Below are 16,509 nucleotides of genomic sequence, written 5' to 3' on the forward strand. Positions count from 1 at the left end.
GCAAATGCAGTTGGTTTAGTGAACCAGTTTAAGAAAATTTAATGAGGCCAAATTAAAGGATGTACTTAAAGAAACATACAAAGCTATGTAATGAAATTTGCGTGACTCCAGCATTCCAAGATGAACACCAGGAAGATACGACTTCAGGAAAGGGTTATGAAGTTGCAACAGGAAGCAGAGGTGGTCCAATGTTCGTCAAGACTTATCTGCGAGGAGTCATAAAAAAATAATGGCCACTGAGTCTGAAGGACTTTTAAAGGTCTAAAAAGATAAATATTTGGGTTGGGCAAATTTTAAATCTTGTCGTATAATCACTAAATATGCTAATATTTATCTTTCTTTCTATCTATCTATTTTCTTCAGTCTTTTAGTAAGACTGAAAATGTGGCCGATAGTGAAATAGAGCGTGAAAGGAAATAGATTTAATCCGGTTTATTTTCCATTTTCAATCGAGGACTTCATTAGGCCATCCAGAGTGGTCTAAACTATCTATAATATCTCCTGACTACACTCCCAGAAGATGTCATCCGCAGCTGAAGTAAAATAATATTAAAGGGCAGAGAAATGTACGGTGAGATAGTCTCGGGCTGATAACTTTTCTAGAAGAATAATTTCTTCTGTTTGCTATGCAAACGGACACATCTGAATGTAACAAATTCTCAATAACGAGAAGGGTAAACGACATACCATCTTTCTCATACTGCTTTTTCATGCAAATATTGTTCACTACAAAAGAAAAATTTTTCCATAGCACCATAGATAAAATGGAGAAGCGACTGTGATTTTACCAGCATCACCAGCAGCTGACATATCTCGAAGTAAACGAGGGTATAGCTGGACTGTAAAAAAGAAAAGATGAAAAAAAAATCTCTCAAAGCGGCAATCATTTAAAGAACGTCCTCCATCCCGACGGTATCGATCGTCATCATTAGTACTAAAGCCTCCAACACCTAACGCGTGGATAGTGGCGTATTAGGCCTAACAACTCGGTCAGTTTTAGACAACTTTAGAAAAAAACTAAGATAGTTACTCGGCACTGCAAGCTATCTTCTTCGTGCATCTCTACAGTCTTAGTGCAGACCCGACAGATCACGCAGTAGGGGTAAAACGCTGAAGCGAACATTCGACCTAAGTTCAGCAAGAAAATAGGTGGGTTTTATTGGTATCCGTGGCGGTTTTATAAGAATAAGTGCTCTACACTAACAACCGAACTTGCTCTTTGTGGACGATTCTTTCTTCACTAAAGGTGTGGTCGCATCCATTATGGCATGGTAGGATACGTAGATTTTTCGGCGTTTGTGTGGATTTAATTTTTTTTCTTCAGCTATGCAATAGAAATGCTTCCAGGAGCAAAAGGGACAGATAAAAAGTCCAACCTCAAACATTCATCGCTTGAATTTAATCTACAAAGAAGGTTAACGTTTTTGAAATTACTACAGATGGTTTTTATGTGCAATATCAAACTCATTTGTCTGTGTAAGTCCAGAGAGCGTCACTGCATTTATAGAGTCAATGTATGGCGCCTGTCTTGATCAGCTGCCGATTTTCAAGTTATTAGTCAGCAGCTTCAAGCAGTATTATTAATACTAATCTCTGGGAAATGTAAAATAATCGTTATTTGAAATATAAACTCCAGGTGACCGGCTTTTGCGAAATGTTTTCTAACAGAGTGATTTTCTTCCGGATTGCATTAAAAATATTAAGCATTTCTTCCTAGAAAATCCTTCCATATAGCAATGGTTCAACCTGTTCTCAAAGAAACCCAGTGGATCCACAAAGTAGTTTCAAGGATTCTTAAGTTATATATTATTAATTATAAATATATCTGATATCACAGCTGAAATAAATGGTCAAAAGGACCGCAGTATGCCATCATAAACAAAGAAAAATCAGGTCCTTCATTGGATTTCTGTTATTTTACCTCACTTGAGAATGAAATATTTATTTTTTTAAGACCACCGTTAGGTTGTGGCTAAATTTTCATGGGTTTGCAACAAACTACAAGTGGATGCGATAATATAAGTGTTGTGTTGGGTCTTCTTATAAAAATTAATCTATTTTAGACAGTTAATTTCAGTTACGTATATGAAATCAATCCAGAATTTAATCATACACCTTGATGGTTGTGTGATGTCTGGTCGGAATTGACGATTAAGTTTCAAACCACACAACGCCTATATTTATTTGTCCATCCTCTATAATAAATTTCAACCCATTAACCAAAAATTCAGAATTTTCAATTCAATAATTCAATTATGTTTAAAGGTTGGTAAAATAATTCTTTTGGAATATGATTAATGTCATATATTTTTTTAACATTTCCCAATTTCGTTATACGCGCAGAATGAACTGTTTGCAAAGAGTGAGGACAACTTTGTCGGACTGAAGAGTTTCATTGAATCTGGAGATAATGCTTAGCTGGGTAATGCAAACTGAAACTAGAACACCTGCTGTAGATCGGTGATGGTCTTCACACACTTTAAAAATGCATAAATCGACATAAAGCACACTTCACAGAAACATTGAGTTGCAAGTGATTTTAAACGAGACAGTTACTGATTGTACTAAGATATACAGAAGTAAACGGTCATCAAAAGTAGGGAAGCACTTGAACAGTTTCACAACGTCGGCAAATAGAGGTACTCTTACTTTAAAATCAAGAAAATTGAGGTAATTCCAGGATCAGACTCAGGTATAAAAACGAGAGATATCAGCGCGGAAGTTTATTAACAATGTTAGACTGCACCAAGATTATTGTGTACAGATGGCAAACCCTGCTTCAGAAAGGACATGAATCCGGTTGGTTAGAACAGCCTAGTTAATTGCAGACCATACGTAATTATCTTTTAGCCAAAAATAATCGTGTACTTGAGCACAATGCTATCTAATCATGTGCAAATGGAAAGGTTATGCAAATTTCAGAAAGAATTAGACAGATATTGAATGAAAGAAATAAATTAATAACATGTAATGAATGATACATGGTTGGATGTTCAAATTGAAGCTTTGTTTTTTTGGAAGGTCTTTTTATATTGATGCAAAATAAATCTTACTTTTTTTTTTAAAGTTTTATTATTGATACACCTAAGCCTTGCGTCTATGCGGCTTTTGCCTATGTTATTAGCAGTACCTACTAACTTCCAGTTACTTCCATTGGATCGGAAACGTTCCATGGTTTGACACTGACCTTAACACCATTTTATGGTATTTAACATGAAGGTTTTGACGTGTGGAAAGTTTAATTAGAACATTCATTATATTATCATACCTACAACTTAAGGAATAGAGGCCAATGTACCTATAAATTACTTAAAGTTTAATGTTGCTGTTAATTTGATTTTTGGACAAGGTAATGATGGACGACTTTTTTTTTTTACTTTGAAACAAATGGTCCATCAACCCGAGTGGCAATCGCGATATAAAACACAGAGTAATAAACAATGAAACAAATTAATGTTTCAAGTTAGTGATAACAAATATAGAATATTCACGCGTAATAGTAAATTAATGTATACCTAATTATGCTTATCATAATAAATGCGCTGTTTATTAAATTTAACGGAGAAAATAACCGAAATCTAAAAACGAGCGTGAATGCGAAAGTCAAAAGTGTCCTTTATGCTAAGTTATGCTTAATTACTGAATAAAGTGGTCATTAAGTTCTGGTGAGTTCGTTGTGAACATACTCTGGTGTCGAACTCCTTAATTTCCTATTTTAGTTAGTAATTATCTACATACCTTCTAATGAGCAATTTAAATAAATTACTCATTACACAACTTAAACAACTCGCTATAAACACGTACGTTAAAGGAAATTGTATATCATTTCAGATGTAAATAAACTTGGAAGTTTTTAGCGTGCAAACAATTTCGTAAAAATGATCTCCGCACGCAGAAGCTACAAGAGAAAAATCCACCGAAAACAACTTCAATTTAAAGCGTATATATACGTACGAACCACACTGGTAAATAAATTACAAAATCGCAATGTCAGAACTATCTATTCATCGTGAAAACTTATTTTAAAGGGTTTCCCACTGAGCAATAACATGGTTAGTCTGATGTCAGACTATTCAAGAAAAGGGGTAAAAAAAAACAAGATACGTTCTTAAAATATACCAAGCAGTATGCGAAAAGTAATATCCTGCGCAAAGCATCGTTATACATTGGTACGCCATATATTTATTTAAAGAACTTCATTTAGTTTTTGGCTTTTTCAATATGTTGCTAAGCAACGGCATTTAAAATTCCGTTTACTTATAGTTAACACTGGATACCTTTTGAAACCTGAAGCGTGTGGCCTCCAGGCATGTTGATGGTAATAGTCGGAGAGAAAGACGAAAAATAACACACAGAGAAGCCATGGAACTTTTAATTAATTTTAACTTCCTCCTACTTTTATCGATTGCTGAGGTTGTTTACGAAAACACCAAGCGGTTATGGAAAATATAAATATGCCTTCCATTAATATTAAATTCCGAAAATTTTAAAAATTTAAGCATTTCTTTATCCTTTAGTAACTTTATTACAGATTGATTAATATTTGTGATAACGTACAATCATCCCCTATTGACTTCAACTCAATGGTCATCCAATTCAGTCTAAATCTGGAATAATAACGTTTTTAAGGTATAAAAGAATGGACAGCTTCAAAACTACTTATTCCCATTCGAATTTTTCAAGCTTTCCTTTATCCTAGACAAGAGTTATCTCTTTAGACATAGCCCACATTAATACACAGTATTAAGAATGCTATTTGCCAATTGTTTCCCGATGCAAAAGTTCTCAAATCACTTGAATCCTTGTTAAAAATGAGGTAAAGTGTATTACTCTACCGTGCTCCATCTCTAATAGTTTCAAAGTATAATTACAGTTAGTCATTAGAGTTGTTCTCTCATCGACACTATTTGCACCTCTAGCCCTTCTTTGTTGCTAAACCAAGATGCAATTTCCTATGCAGAAAACATGAAATTTTCCATTACTGTTGACCTCGCCAGTGTCTCCCAGATTAAAAATGAAAAAGCAGCTAAAAGAATATTAATCTATCCTCAATGTGGTTAGAAATCAACCAAGACAATTCCCTAAAAAGAGAATGAAGATAGACATCACGGTGTGCGTAAATGATCACGTGTTCAAAGAGTGATACATCATAAAGGCGTAGTGGTAATGTGGGACACTATCCTCTCCTTTATTTCCCGCTGTAAAAATTCCAAGGCTAAATACTACGTAGCTATGTGGTCCATCAAACAAGAGCTCTATGGCTGTAATAAACTCAAGACTCATTGCCTAATACTGAAATGGTTCTTATACATCGTTGATGTAGTCTGCCTCCCCCTCAATTCATCTGAAGCAACACCTAAATATGGAATATTGATCCATGAAATGGCTAATCTGGGCTGCAAGGAAGTTTCTAATTTTGGCCTGTAATATCTTAACGATTAACCAGGTTATTAATCATGCTGGGTTCTTCAAAACTGAATTACGCTATCATAACCAGTATGAAGAGGCGAGGTCAACATACTGCAGTATGTTGACCTTCCAGAATCTAGCTGGCATATTCTACACGTTCCCAATTTCCCTACACAACAACTACAAATTTATCCCGAAAAGTTTTTTCTCGGGCAAAAGGGACAAAACCAGCATTCTGACCAATGTCTTCTCCTCAATCGAATTCTTTTGATGCGAAAGGGAAAAGTATCATCGGGACTCGAATGTACGTCTGTTATGTTCGAGAAACTTCACATCTCCTGGGATCTTGTCCGGGTTCCCTCTTTATAAAGAGATGTTTCACCTTGGAATTGAACTACAGTACTTCTCGTAGGTAGTGGAGCCTTTGCCTCGAGATACACAACCAGTGGCTCTTCACTTGAACTGTACTGAATGTTCCTGGACTTTTGTTATAACATTAGTGTGCTCCTGTACCACAAGATCTGAGCAACCTCAGCATTTTGTTTTTGTTTTTAACTGACTAAGAAGTAAATTATTTGGATTTATGTGAACCCTACTAGAACATTTTGCTGTCCTGGGGTGCGGTCCCGTGTCTCACATTGAATTAAATGAAAATCATCTACTACCGCCGCTATGGGAGCGACCTAACTACCAACTAGTCTATCTACAGATAATTCAAGTCTACTTCTCCATTTTAAATCATTCATATCTGCTTGATTACTCTATTAGTATAATAATTACTAATAATATTATGATGATAATAATTAATAAAAAAAATGCAAGGTCACGGTTGTTCAGAAATAGGCTGTGCTACGTTCCACGGAACATGATACGACCTTAATGGGAGATTCAGGGAGTACGAGACAAGGTACCTAATACTTCCGCACTACACGACTTCTATCTATCAACCAGAAACTGCACTAGCAGCACGCGAGACTGTCAAACAGCACGCGCCTCTCCTAACGTGTCTTTTCCATAGGGGAAGCCCTACCCGCACTTCCTCTACTTTATTTCCTGAACCTCTCTCCTCTCTGACTCAGTATATCCCGCTTTCCAGGGAAAGCCTTCCTCTTTTCGACTTCATTCTCTTCCAATCGTCTCTCTTTCTCTCTTCTTCCTCGCTCCCAACCGCTTCCTGAAGGCATTATCAGCGGAACCCGTTTCAAGACCCTACAAGTAAAACGGAACCTAACCTTCAGGTTTACACTGCCATGTTTCAAGGTTAATACCTTCGTTTCTTTCTAAGACGCTATTAGTTTCACCCAATTTCTTTCAAATGATGATATCAGCGTACTCAGTAAGATTCCGCTTATAGTATATGCTTTAAAAACTAGTTCTATATGATTCCATATCTTTGTGAATTTGGAGGGAGTTTTTAAACAACAGGACCAACCATTACGAAATCTTTTGTTGCCAAAATACGCTGCATCTCTGGTCGATATTCATCTTTGACAAATGCTTTCCACTTGCGTACGATTCCTAACACAAACATCTCCGGACTGCTGAAGAACTTCGCAATCCACCTTGTGCCACTAAAATTCAACACCTGTCCATATTTGAATTCGCTGAGCTCACTATATTGTAAATGACACCATCGTTTATACCTCTGTGTCATCGCATTACCTTCCAAAATTTTGTTATTGGGTTTTAAGAGCAACAGCGACTAAGGCCATATTGCTGCATGTATATTGTCTATAAATTGTATATGTTCTGAGGTCGATTTTCTATTTGCTGGCCGGAAAACCCGAATTTCCGGGAGAAAAAACCACGTTGTCCTCGCTTTTGATACCGACTAACTCAGCCACGTTGTGAAAAAGGCCCATAAAAATTCCTCCCGCCATCGACGGGATTCGAACTCAGGTCTTCTCCACAGTGTGTTGGGAGAACGGCGATCCTTCCAGCTGTGCTATCCACGAGGGCATTTATATCGCCAACAATTAGATTTCCTTTTGACTCAAGTACCATTAGTAATACAAGAGACTTAAGAGAAATCAACAATCTGAGACCTTCGAGTATATTCAGTAATCCCATGCTGTATATCAGTCAGTGGGCTAGATTGCGGTGGTAGTTACTCATGTGACACATACGACAGCAGCTGATCAGATATGTGTACTGTGGTAAATCACAAATTATGGTCTATCACATTCTACTACCGTTCACGCAGGATCAGCGTTCTGTTACAATGTCTGGATAAACGAAGCTGTCATCTGAGATTCATTGCCGAAAGCAAACCGTGTATAGCAATTCGTGCGTTACCGAAATAACTGTGGTAGACTAGTACAGTCAGTTCCGCCAGAGTTGAGAATCAACTACGGATATTTCGAGGTGTTCCTCATCGCGCCTGGTCACAAGAGCCCATCAACATCATAGCCGTGAAAGTAATGGTAAAGATCAACACGCGTGTCTTAATTAGGATCGTTATAGCAGCGGTAAACATTCCGCAGTAGTTCAAACATTAATATATGAACTAAGCATTTCGTCATTCAATACCCTGAGGTTTTAGCCGGCGTTTACTCAGTGAAGATCAAGAGTAGCAAGGGACTGTCTCTTGAGTATTCCAAAAATGATTACCTACACATATTCATTGGTGAAACTGGTTTCAACATTTGGAACAAGAATGTTGTTCAGTCTTCTTCAATCACTAAGGACATTGGATGATTACAATTTGTACGGAGCACACGTACCATTGAGTAAGCCTCAATAAATGTTCTCGTTTATACTCCGGCACGACCAGCAGGTCAGTGGAGTTTACAATAAATCAATCAATACAAACGTTAATCGTATTTAGCAGTCACGGGCTTGAAACCTGGTTTACTCAAAGAGCTTCTGCTACTGCACTCGCGCTCTTGACCACTCGGCTACATCAGGCCTAAGCTATCTGTAAATGTATATTAGGTTTCAAGTTTGCCTGTTTTTCGGGACGAAACACCCGAGTTTCCAGGATATAAACCATTCAATTGTTGTTCGAGACCAACTGACCAGCAAGAGCTTAAAAGATAGTTCTTTGAGAGAATTTAGAAAATAAAGAGACAATTTCGACAAGCATCGAGAACTGAACTCAAGTTTTTCTTCTGCACTTTGGGGAAGAAGCAATTTTATCCAATACACGACGCACGTAGGCCAGGACAATAAAAGATCTGGAGTTTCTATAAGTTTATAGGGAAAAACACTAACATATGCAACTATCGAGGCCAGTCAATGCACATAGAAAAATCATATCCTTCAAAACAATGATAATCTAAATATCACAAACCCAATTGCAATGATTTACGGAAATTACAATTGAAATTGTTGGAGCAGATCTATTTCATATTCAATAATCGAGTATTCGCTATTCATTGAATGAACGTTCAGTGTTATATATAGCTGACAGGGAAAGCTGCGTTCGAAGGATGTAGATGGGAATTTTATTCTGTTACTACAGGATCAGAAAAATGTATGTGTGGCCTATCTATGGTGGCTTCTAGGCATATGTCTATCAACACAAAGGATCCATCGATTTCTCCAGTAGGACTTCGATCAAAAGAGAAATAAAACTAATAAAGAAAACGAAAATCAAACAAAGCTCCTTCGCCAACTGAATTATTAAGAATATTGTAAAATGCTTGGTGTTTATTGCTGATTTCGGTGTGATGGCTGACGCCATACTGAAAAAATCGTCCGCTAAGCAGTCCAATGTCTCAGCAGCGGAACATCAACGCATACCCGGCGGCAAGCGTGCAGTGACCAAGAGCACTTGCCATCCACCCGATTTTGCTTCATTCGTCGTTTTGCGATTGAAGGGAGTACCACGAAGACCCGACATGCGACTGCTGGTTACTTCCAGTGACACTCAAAGAAATCAGCTTATGAGAGAAAACGGTTCAATAGTAAAATGGTCGCAAAAGGATGGACGATAAAATATGAAGCAGGAATTTAATCGCGCGCATCTAGTTGACACTTGACCACAAACGAGAGGACCAGTTTCTTCTGTTATTCACTGAACCTTGCAGAGCATCAGAGACACAAGCAGATAAACGCGATAGTCGACTCATTTAGACAATTATATAATCTGCATTTTCTTAGCGTAAAAATATCAGTTACATACCCGTATAAACAATATTTGTATAGTAATATGTGAAGTAATAAATTGAGAGGAAAACACCGATTTATTCAGTCAAGGCTAATATAAAACCAAAGAAAACAAATGAAGAACGTCCAGCTGCCTATATTTATACCAAACATCAAAAACTCCTCAATGTTTTTGGAAGAAGTTTGTTTTAGTAAAAACAAAACAGGACAATGAAAAAAATACTTTTTATCCCGGATCTTTATAAGAATTGGAGCACAGGACAATTCTACTTTACTTCCCCCTGCTCTGCAGTCTAAACGGTATAAGATGACCTTAATCTGCGTTAATACTAACAACCTCAAATTTTCTTTTCCCGGGAATTAATAATAAATGAATTCATAGCTATGAATAATGAATAAAATACTTAAAAACTATAATGGATAGTAACTACCCTGATACATATTTCATCTCATTTGAATTGCTATCAGCGATGGAAACTCATCAATGCAAATTCAGAAATAATATCGGGTCGACTCCCTGCTCCTTAATTTTACTAAACTGAAATTCCATTCGTCGCTGTATCAATATTCCATTAACAGAAAACAAGTTTTAAATATGTAAGATGAAAATAGGCATCCCAACTTTGCTGTAAAATCTGACTTCAGCCATGATCATGTTAACAAAAGAAATTCCTCTAACCTGTATGTACAGAAAAAAAATCTGCTTGGCTGGTTTGTACCCGAATGACGTTTTATATTGCTCAGTCTCCTCTCCTCTCAAAATGTTTGAGTTTTTCCATCTTTAATTTGAAACACGGACCAAGAAAGAAAGCAGCCTAGTGTTACCACTGGCAAATCAAACTTCAAACTAGTTGAACATGGTGGGTTACATTTGCATTCAAACCAGCTATTCGAATGTGATTCATGCCTCATTGATTCACCTTGTCATCGAAGTATTTCTGAAATTTTTCAAAGCGACACCGTGAAAAGATTTCACGATGAGAGAAAAAGAGAGAAATTAATCAAACCAAAACTGAAGTAGGCTTAGTAGGGTGGGTTAATATCTACTATATTATGACATGCAATTTCAGAAAAGTTGGCAAGAGCATCAATAGTAATTCAAAAATACACTAACGCTGTATAAAATATATTTCAATACTTTAATTGGTTTAATTAGCTATTAGCAAATAGGCTAGAAAACCTTACGAAGCGTATTCCCTAGAATATTCTCAACAACAACTGCATTGTGCTATATTTCTGTAATTTATGTGTATTCTATGGTCGATTTGTCTGTTTGCTGGATGAAAAACTTGGTTTCGGGGAGTAAAAGCCATTCCACACTCACCTGAGACCGAATAACTCAGCCACGTTGTGAAAAAGACACAAAAATTCCTCACGTCATCGATGGGATTCGAACCCAAGTCTTTCCACCTAATGTGCTGAGGGCGGCGATTCTACCAACTGTGCTACAGGCGAGGGCCAGTTATGCTAGAAATGGTTATTTTTGTTTCAGGCAGTGTGCTGGATGAATTCAACCGGAAATACATATGCAGGACAATCCGCAGTTGTCCTGAGTATCTCATCAAATCTTTTGTTGGATGAGATACTCAGGACAAAGCACTGAATAACAAAGGTTAGAAAATAAATAATGCAATGGAGATTGCATCCATTCTAACGATCTAGTATCACTGTTTAATACGCTAAATCTAATTTAACATGAGGATTTGTTATCCAAACAATATTATATCTGAAATAATTAATACTGCATTGAATTTAAATTCAAACATGACGAAAAATCGTGGATAAGAGTATTTATACATTAGTCTCATTTCATTGACCTCGTGTCTTTATATTGTCCTCACGATCATTATAAATTAGAAAATTACTTTAGCCGATCTTTTTATTCAGAAAACACTTTAAGGTATTTCTCTTTACAACAATTTCATTGTTCCACGCAGCCATTCAACTTTTGTTCGATACAAAGCAGAATCCTTTAACAGCGAAAATAACTTTAGAAAATTATGTAGGTGCAGATGCCAGAGGACCATATCGCACGCATTTATAGTATCTATCTTCTTCGAGAAGACGTGACTTGCATATAGAATGCAATCTTATTTGCTGAAACAATGAACGTTGACCGATACAGATGTTAAGGATGCTATTCAGCTCCTCATCGTGCGTTTCTGCCATAAATAGATGCCGAACTAGGTTGGTATTACGTTCTTTTAATCTTTATACTGAAAAGCGTCAAATTTCGTTCACTAAGAGTACAATTCCACTTCTGTTGCACTTATTAAGAATTCGATGATTTCCACCAGAACGTTTTTCTAAACTATGAAATTATTAAGACATGGAACTACTGCTTCTGAAATCTTCATCCTTCTCTAAATTAGCAACGTTGCCAATTTAATATCTCTCTCTCTCTCTCTCTCTCCATCGTTCTCAGAATTCCATTTTCTAAACAGAGAATACTGCAGAGGCAATAAATATTCGACCAAAACCATTAAAGATGATTTTAAATAGTTAAAAAGCATAACTATTGCTGAGCACCTAGTTTATATATATTTCGATTCAATTAATTAATTAATTAACTACTTTAATTGTTATGAATTCAAAAATTAACAAGTAGAATCATCACATGCAGAGCTTTGATGACATAAACGAACACGCTCACATCACGATAGGTAGCAAGAGCACGACTAGTCGTAGCCTAGATAACCAGGTAGCATAATTTTCATTGTAGAGGACAGCCATTGACAGTCTCATCCAATCATAAGGAGACAATTCTCGTAACTCATCTGATGACGATACCACAATATTCTTGATGGGAATGTCGCAAATACCTGCTTTATTATCGAACTCTTGGAGAGTTGTTGACATGAATAAGAGGTATGGCTAGAAGACTGTCCTGATATACCTAAACCGTGGTGATCTTTTCGTAAAGCCCAAGACTTACATTATGTAATAGTCAGTTTCGGGATCGCCATACCATGAACTGACATATCCATTTTAATTGGGTGTCCTTTTTGAGAGATGTGAAGCGACCAATCGTAGACAGAGCTTAAGTATTAACTATATTTGTAAAATCCACCTGATAATATAGTATTATTAGGACTAATAAGTCCACGTATGAAATAATAAGTCCACATATGAAATAATTTTCCATGTTACTATGGCAAGTATTATTTAAAAATGATGCCAGATAGCACACCTCTTCGTGGGATTCCATAAGCTCTAACAACTAATCATTTTTAACGTTCAACGGGAATTAACGTTTTTTTTCCGAGACTGAACTGTAGATAATTTACTGTATATGTAATAACAAAAGTACTATATAATTACCGAAGTTTAAAAAAGTTCTAAAACTCCAAGTTAAGATGAGGTTTAACGATTTTTACGACTTCGTCCGGGATCAATGTTATCGAGCATTATATCCACATAACACACTATCAACATTGTACCTTTACCAGGAATGCTTCCTCAATACCAATACCCGGCCAGCTCAACAAAAGCTAGCCTTCTTTTTACCCAATAATGTCTTTTACTGAGCTTATTATACTCTCTCTCTCTCTCTCTCTCTCTCTCTCTCTCTCTCTCTCTCTATCTTACATGTTGCCTGTAAAGAACACGTGCTTTTTTCCATGAACTGTGCTGCGCAAGAAATGTATATAGGTCGATGCTCGATACTTGGTGTACTCTCTTTCCAGGCTTTGAAATAAGCCGAATTCTGTAGGCTTTATATGATGTTGGGGGCATTATACATTTCTGATATTAAGTGCATTATTCTTCTATTAGAGTTTGATATCCTATTGTATTTTACTAATTTTTCTGTTATCTTTTGAATTAATATTCATTTGAATCCAGATACTCGTATAAAACCAACGCTGTTAGATTTCCAGCTTCGATGCCGTTTATATATAAAGACTTCAGTGCCAGTCTCCATCCTCTGAGAGGTATTGCTGTGTTGAAATCATATATTCTCTCAGGCTTTAGAGTCCGAAGACCTTTACACATCCCTCCTAAGAATAAAAAGCTTTCAGCTGCAGAAAGATACGTTCGATGCCTCAATAATTGGCCCATTATAGAGATGAATTTCTTCTATCTGTAGGGATATGAAGCTGTTTACATCCATTGCCACCTTGAGTTTTTGGTAAATGACAAGAAAATAATTTCATTTAAATATGCAAATTAACATTTTCGGCTTTCTGGATAGAAGAATAAAAATATTAAACCGGTTAGAGCAATTCCACGTATGTATATGATGATTTTTAATATCCTGTACAACAGATAGACAATATTTATAGCGTAGTAGTTTAATTAAAGCGAATCTTATGCAGTTAATACCGACATGCTGTCCCACATAACTACGCAGTCAGTTGAGTTGATAAAACTGTAAAGAAATTGCTGGCTATTGTCAGTTAGTCTCGGAAAAAGAAGGCTGGAGCTAACAAAATTTCTGATAGAACAATACAAACGAATTTTTGAAACTGGGATTCAGATTTAGAGAGAAGTTCACAACATCGGGGAAAGGATACAATTGGTGCTTTGGAGGTTTAGTTTGCTACAGGAATTTCCCAAAAATTAGTGAACCATCTTCATAAAAGAAGCATAAACAGCGGAAATATGCATATAGTGAAATGTCTTTAATCTCAGACAAGTTCTCTGCTAGTTCAGTTCAAATAAATTACACACAGTATTATGTTTTCACTTTCACGAGAAATAAAATAACTTAAATTCCAAATTAATTCGGTATGATAATTTACTGACTAGAAAAATTCAGTTCTGAGTTAACTCAGGATGATATTTATCGTAAATTGTAAATCCGAGAAACTTGGGGGTGATCGTGAAGCCGTTAAATATTTTCAGCTGCAATTAAGATCGTATTTCTGCCGTTATTTAAGGAGTTTGGACCTAGAAAAGCAACCCACCCCAGTCACATCCAAGCTTCTCCAATTTGGAAGAAAGGCAAATAAAATTATTTCTTTAATTAATTTTCCATTAGTGATATCTGAAAGAGAAACGGCATCCCTTAAGGAAAGTCTTACAGTAAAATACAAAACAAAATTATAAAAATACAATCATCAAGATAGATTATTAAACTGGCATATATAAATATGTCATGTGCGCATTTTCTGTCACGCTTTTTTTATTTGTCTTCAAGGTTTATGACAGATGAGATTATACTCAAAATAACAGATTTATCACTAGTAATACGAGTATTCAGTTTCACAAATATAAATATTGTTGAGTTGACTGTTTTTGCAGCAATCTAATAAATTTGATTTATACATTCATCGGGAAACTCGTATTCTTTATTAAGTACACTAACAATGAATCACTGAGAATGCTATTAGTCAAATTATACAAAGGGCAAAAATAATCACACAATTTTCGAATATTATTATTGTCTCTGGAACTTCATAAAAAACAAAATGGCAATGCTAATGTTCAATGTCTGAGTTCGAATTTCTTTAATCAAAATGAAAAATATGGATGCGATCGTTCATATTATCCATTACTCTTGCTCCTCCAGGGTTTTTGAAAAGATTAAGTCAAAATATTTTCCAAGTTTAAATGCGATTGCATTTTTCTGCACATTCTAAATCATATCCATCAGGATAATTAATTATTACTGGGTTGAACTATAATAATGGTTAATCTTTCTAGAATGGATGATGACGAGTCTTCAAATATTAATAATATTGTTCTGTTTATTCGAGGTATTATTTATAAAGAATAAAATATGTATTAGTACACAAATTCACATAAATTGAAGTGTTCTGAATTGTAAAGTACCATTCACACTAGTTAATCATCTTTCGTGTCATATCATATATGCTTTACGGTAAATGTTTAGCCGCTACCGATTTATTACCTTTCTGGAGGGTTCTGTCCACGGGTGATCCTAGTAACCATTTAAATCTCAAATAAACCGAAAACAAGGGTATTCGTAGAGCACTGTCTCTTACGATATTTTTCTTACCCAATTGGGCCTTACCTTCCAGCAATGTACTCCAGTCTGTGTCCATAGCAACCACGCTGCCTTGTGACGTCAGCAGTAACGAGAGACAGATGGTAAGATGAAAAATCTGACAACTCAGTCGGTCCGCTAGTTGATGGTGGACACTCATTCTCTTCTTGACGGAACACATCCGCGCGCAAAAACCCACTTCGTTGGACGTCCCCCTTAGACCGGTCGATTTGCCTTAGCAACTTCCACCGATAGACCTATTTTACAGTCGCCTTACGTAACTCCACGCTCTGCATCACCGTAGCTCACTCTGTACTCAAGAGATGCGGAAGTCCCGGGTGAAGATAGTAGGCACGAGAGAAACCTCTTCTCACTGACCAACAATACACTCAGCTGTCGGAACACAGCATCCTTTCTCTCCTTTAGCAGCTAGCAGCTGTCACCCAGACATGCACTAGCGCCCCCTAGTGTTACCCGCACTTTCAGTAGCATTGATTAAATGCCACCGAGCTTACGAGTGTTTTACCCGGAGCTAAGGTTTTGTGTCCTTTACTTAAGAGGTTCGCATTTTATGTGTGGCTTTGGGATGCATTCTGTTCGAGATGTCAATAATTTAAGAAGACTGCTGGAAATCAATAAGGTTTTGGTACTTTACCAGTGGAAGATAATCGGAAGGGTTAGATTCCCATCTGGTGGTTAGGGAAATGATTTATGTTTGCTTTAAAATAAAGATTTCTGTTGAGTGTCAAAATATGTTCCCTTTACATTAGTATCTTGCTCCAAAGTGTGGTTATGAAATGTTTTAAGGCTTTCAAATATCTCCCCCAAGATATATTTGTCAGAATTGGAATTTAGCTTTAATCATATCTCTAGTTCAGGATCAACTCAAGGATGATCATTTCAGAAACACCAAAAGTTATATTTGGTTTGGAAGGCTTTGTCGATGGGTGATTAGATTGATTTCTGTTCAATTTATTGAATCCTTGTGGGCAATGTTCACGAGGATTGAATGCATTAAATGTTTATACAAACACCAAAAA

General features: G+C 36.4%; 1 protein-coding gene across 1 annotated transcript in view; it reads right to left on the reverse strand.

Annotated features, from left to right (window-relative positions):
- Window positions 1–15,855, reverse strand: part of LOC150083257 (V-set and immunoglobulin domain-containing protein 10-like) — a 571,635-nt gene extending 555,780 nt beyond the window's left edge. The window contains exon 1 of the mRNA XM_090377133.1: window positions 15,497–15,855. Within this exon, the coding sequence (XP_090233259.1) occupies window positions 15,497–15,650 (154 nt within the window). The 5' untranslated portion in view covers window positions 15,651–15,855. The remainder of the gene's footprint in view (window positions 1–15,496) is intronic.
- Between the last annotated feature and the right edge of the window lie 654 nt (window positions 15,856–16,509).

This window comes from Mastigoproctus giganteus, chromosome 7 (assembly GCF_048544385.1).
Source record: "Mastigoproctus giganteus isolate SK-2022 chromosome 7, ASM4854438v1, whole genome shotgun sequence".
Taxonomy (NCBI): Eukaryota; Metazoa; Arthropoda; class Arachnida; order Uropygi; family Thelyphonidae; genus Mastigoproctus; species Mastigoproctus giganteus.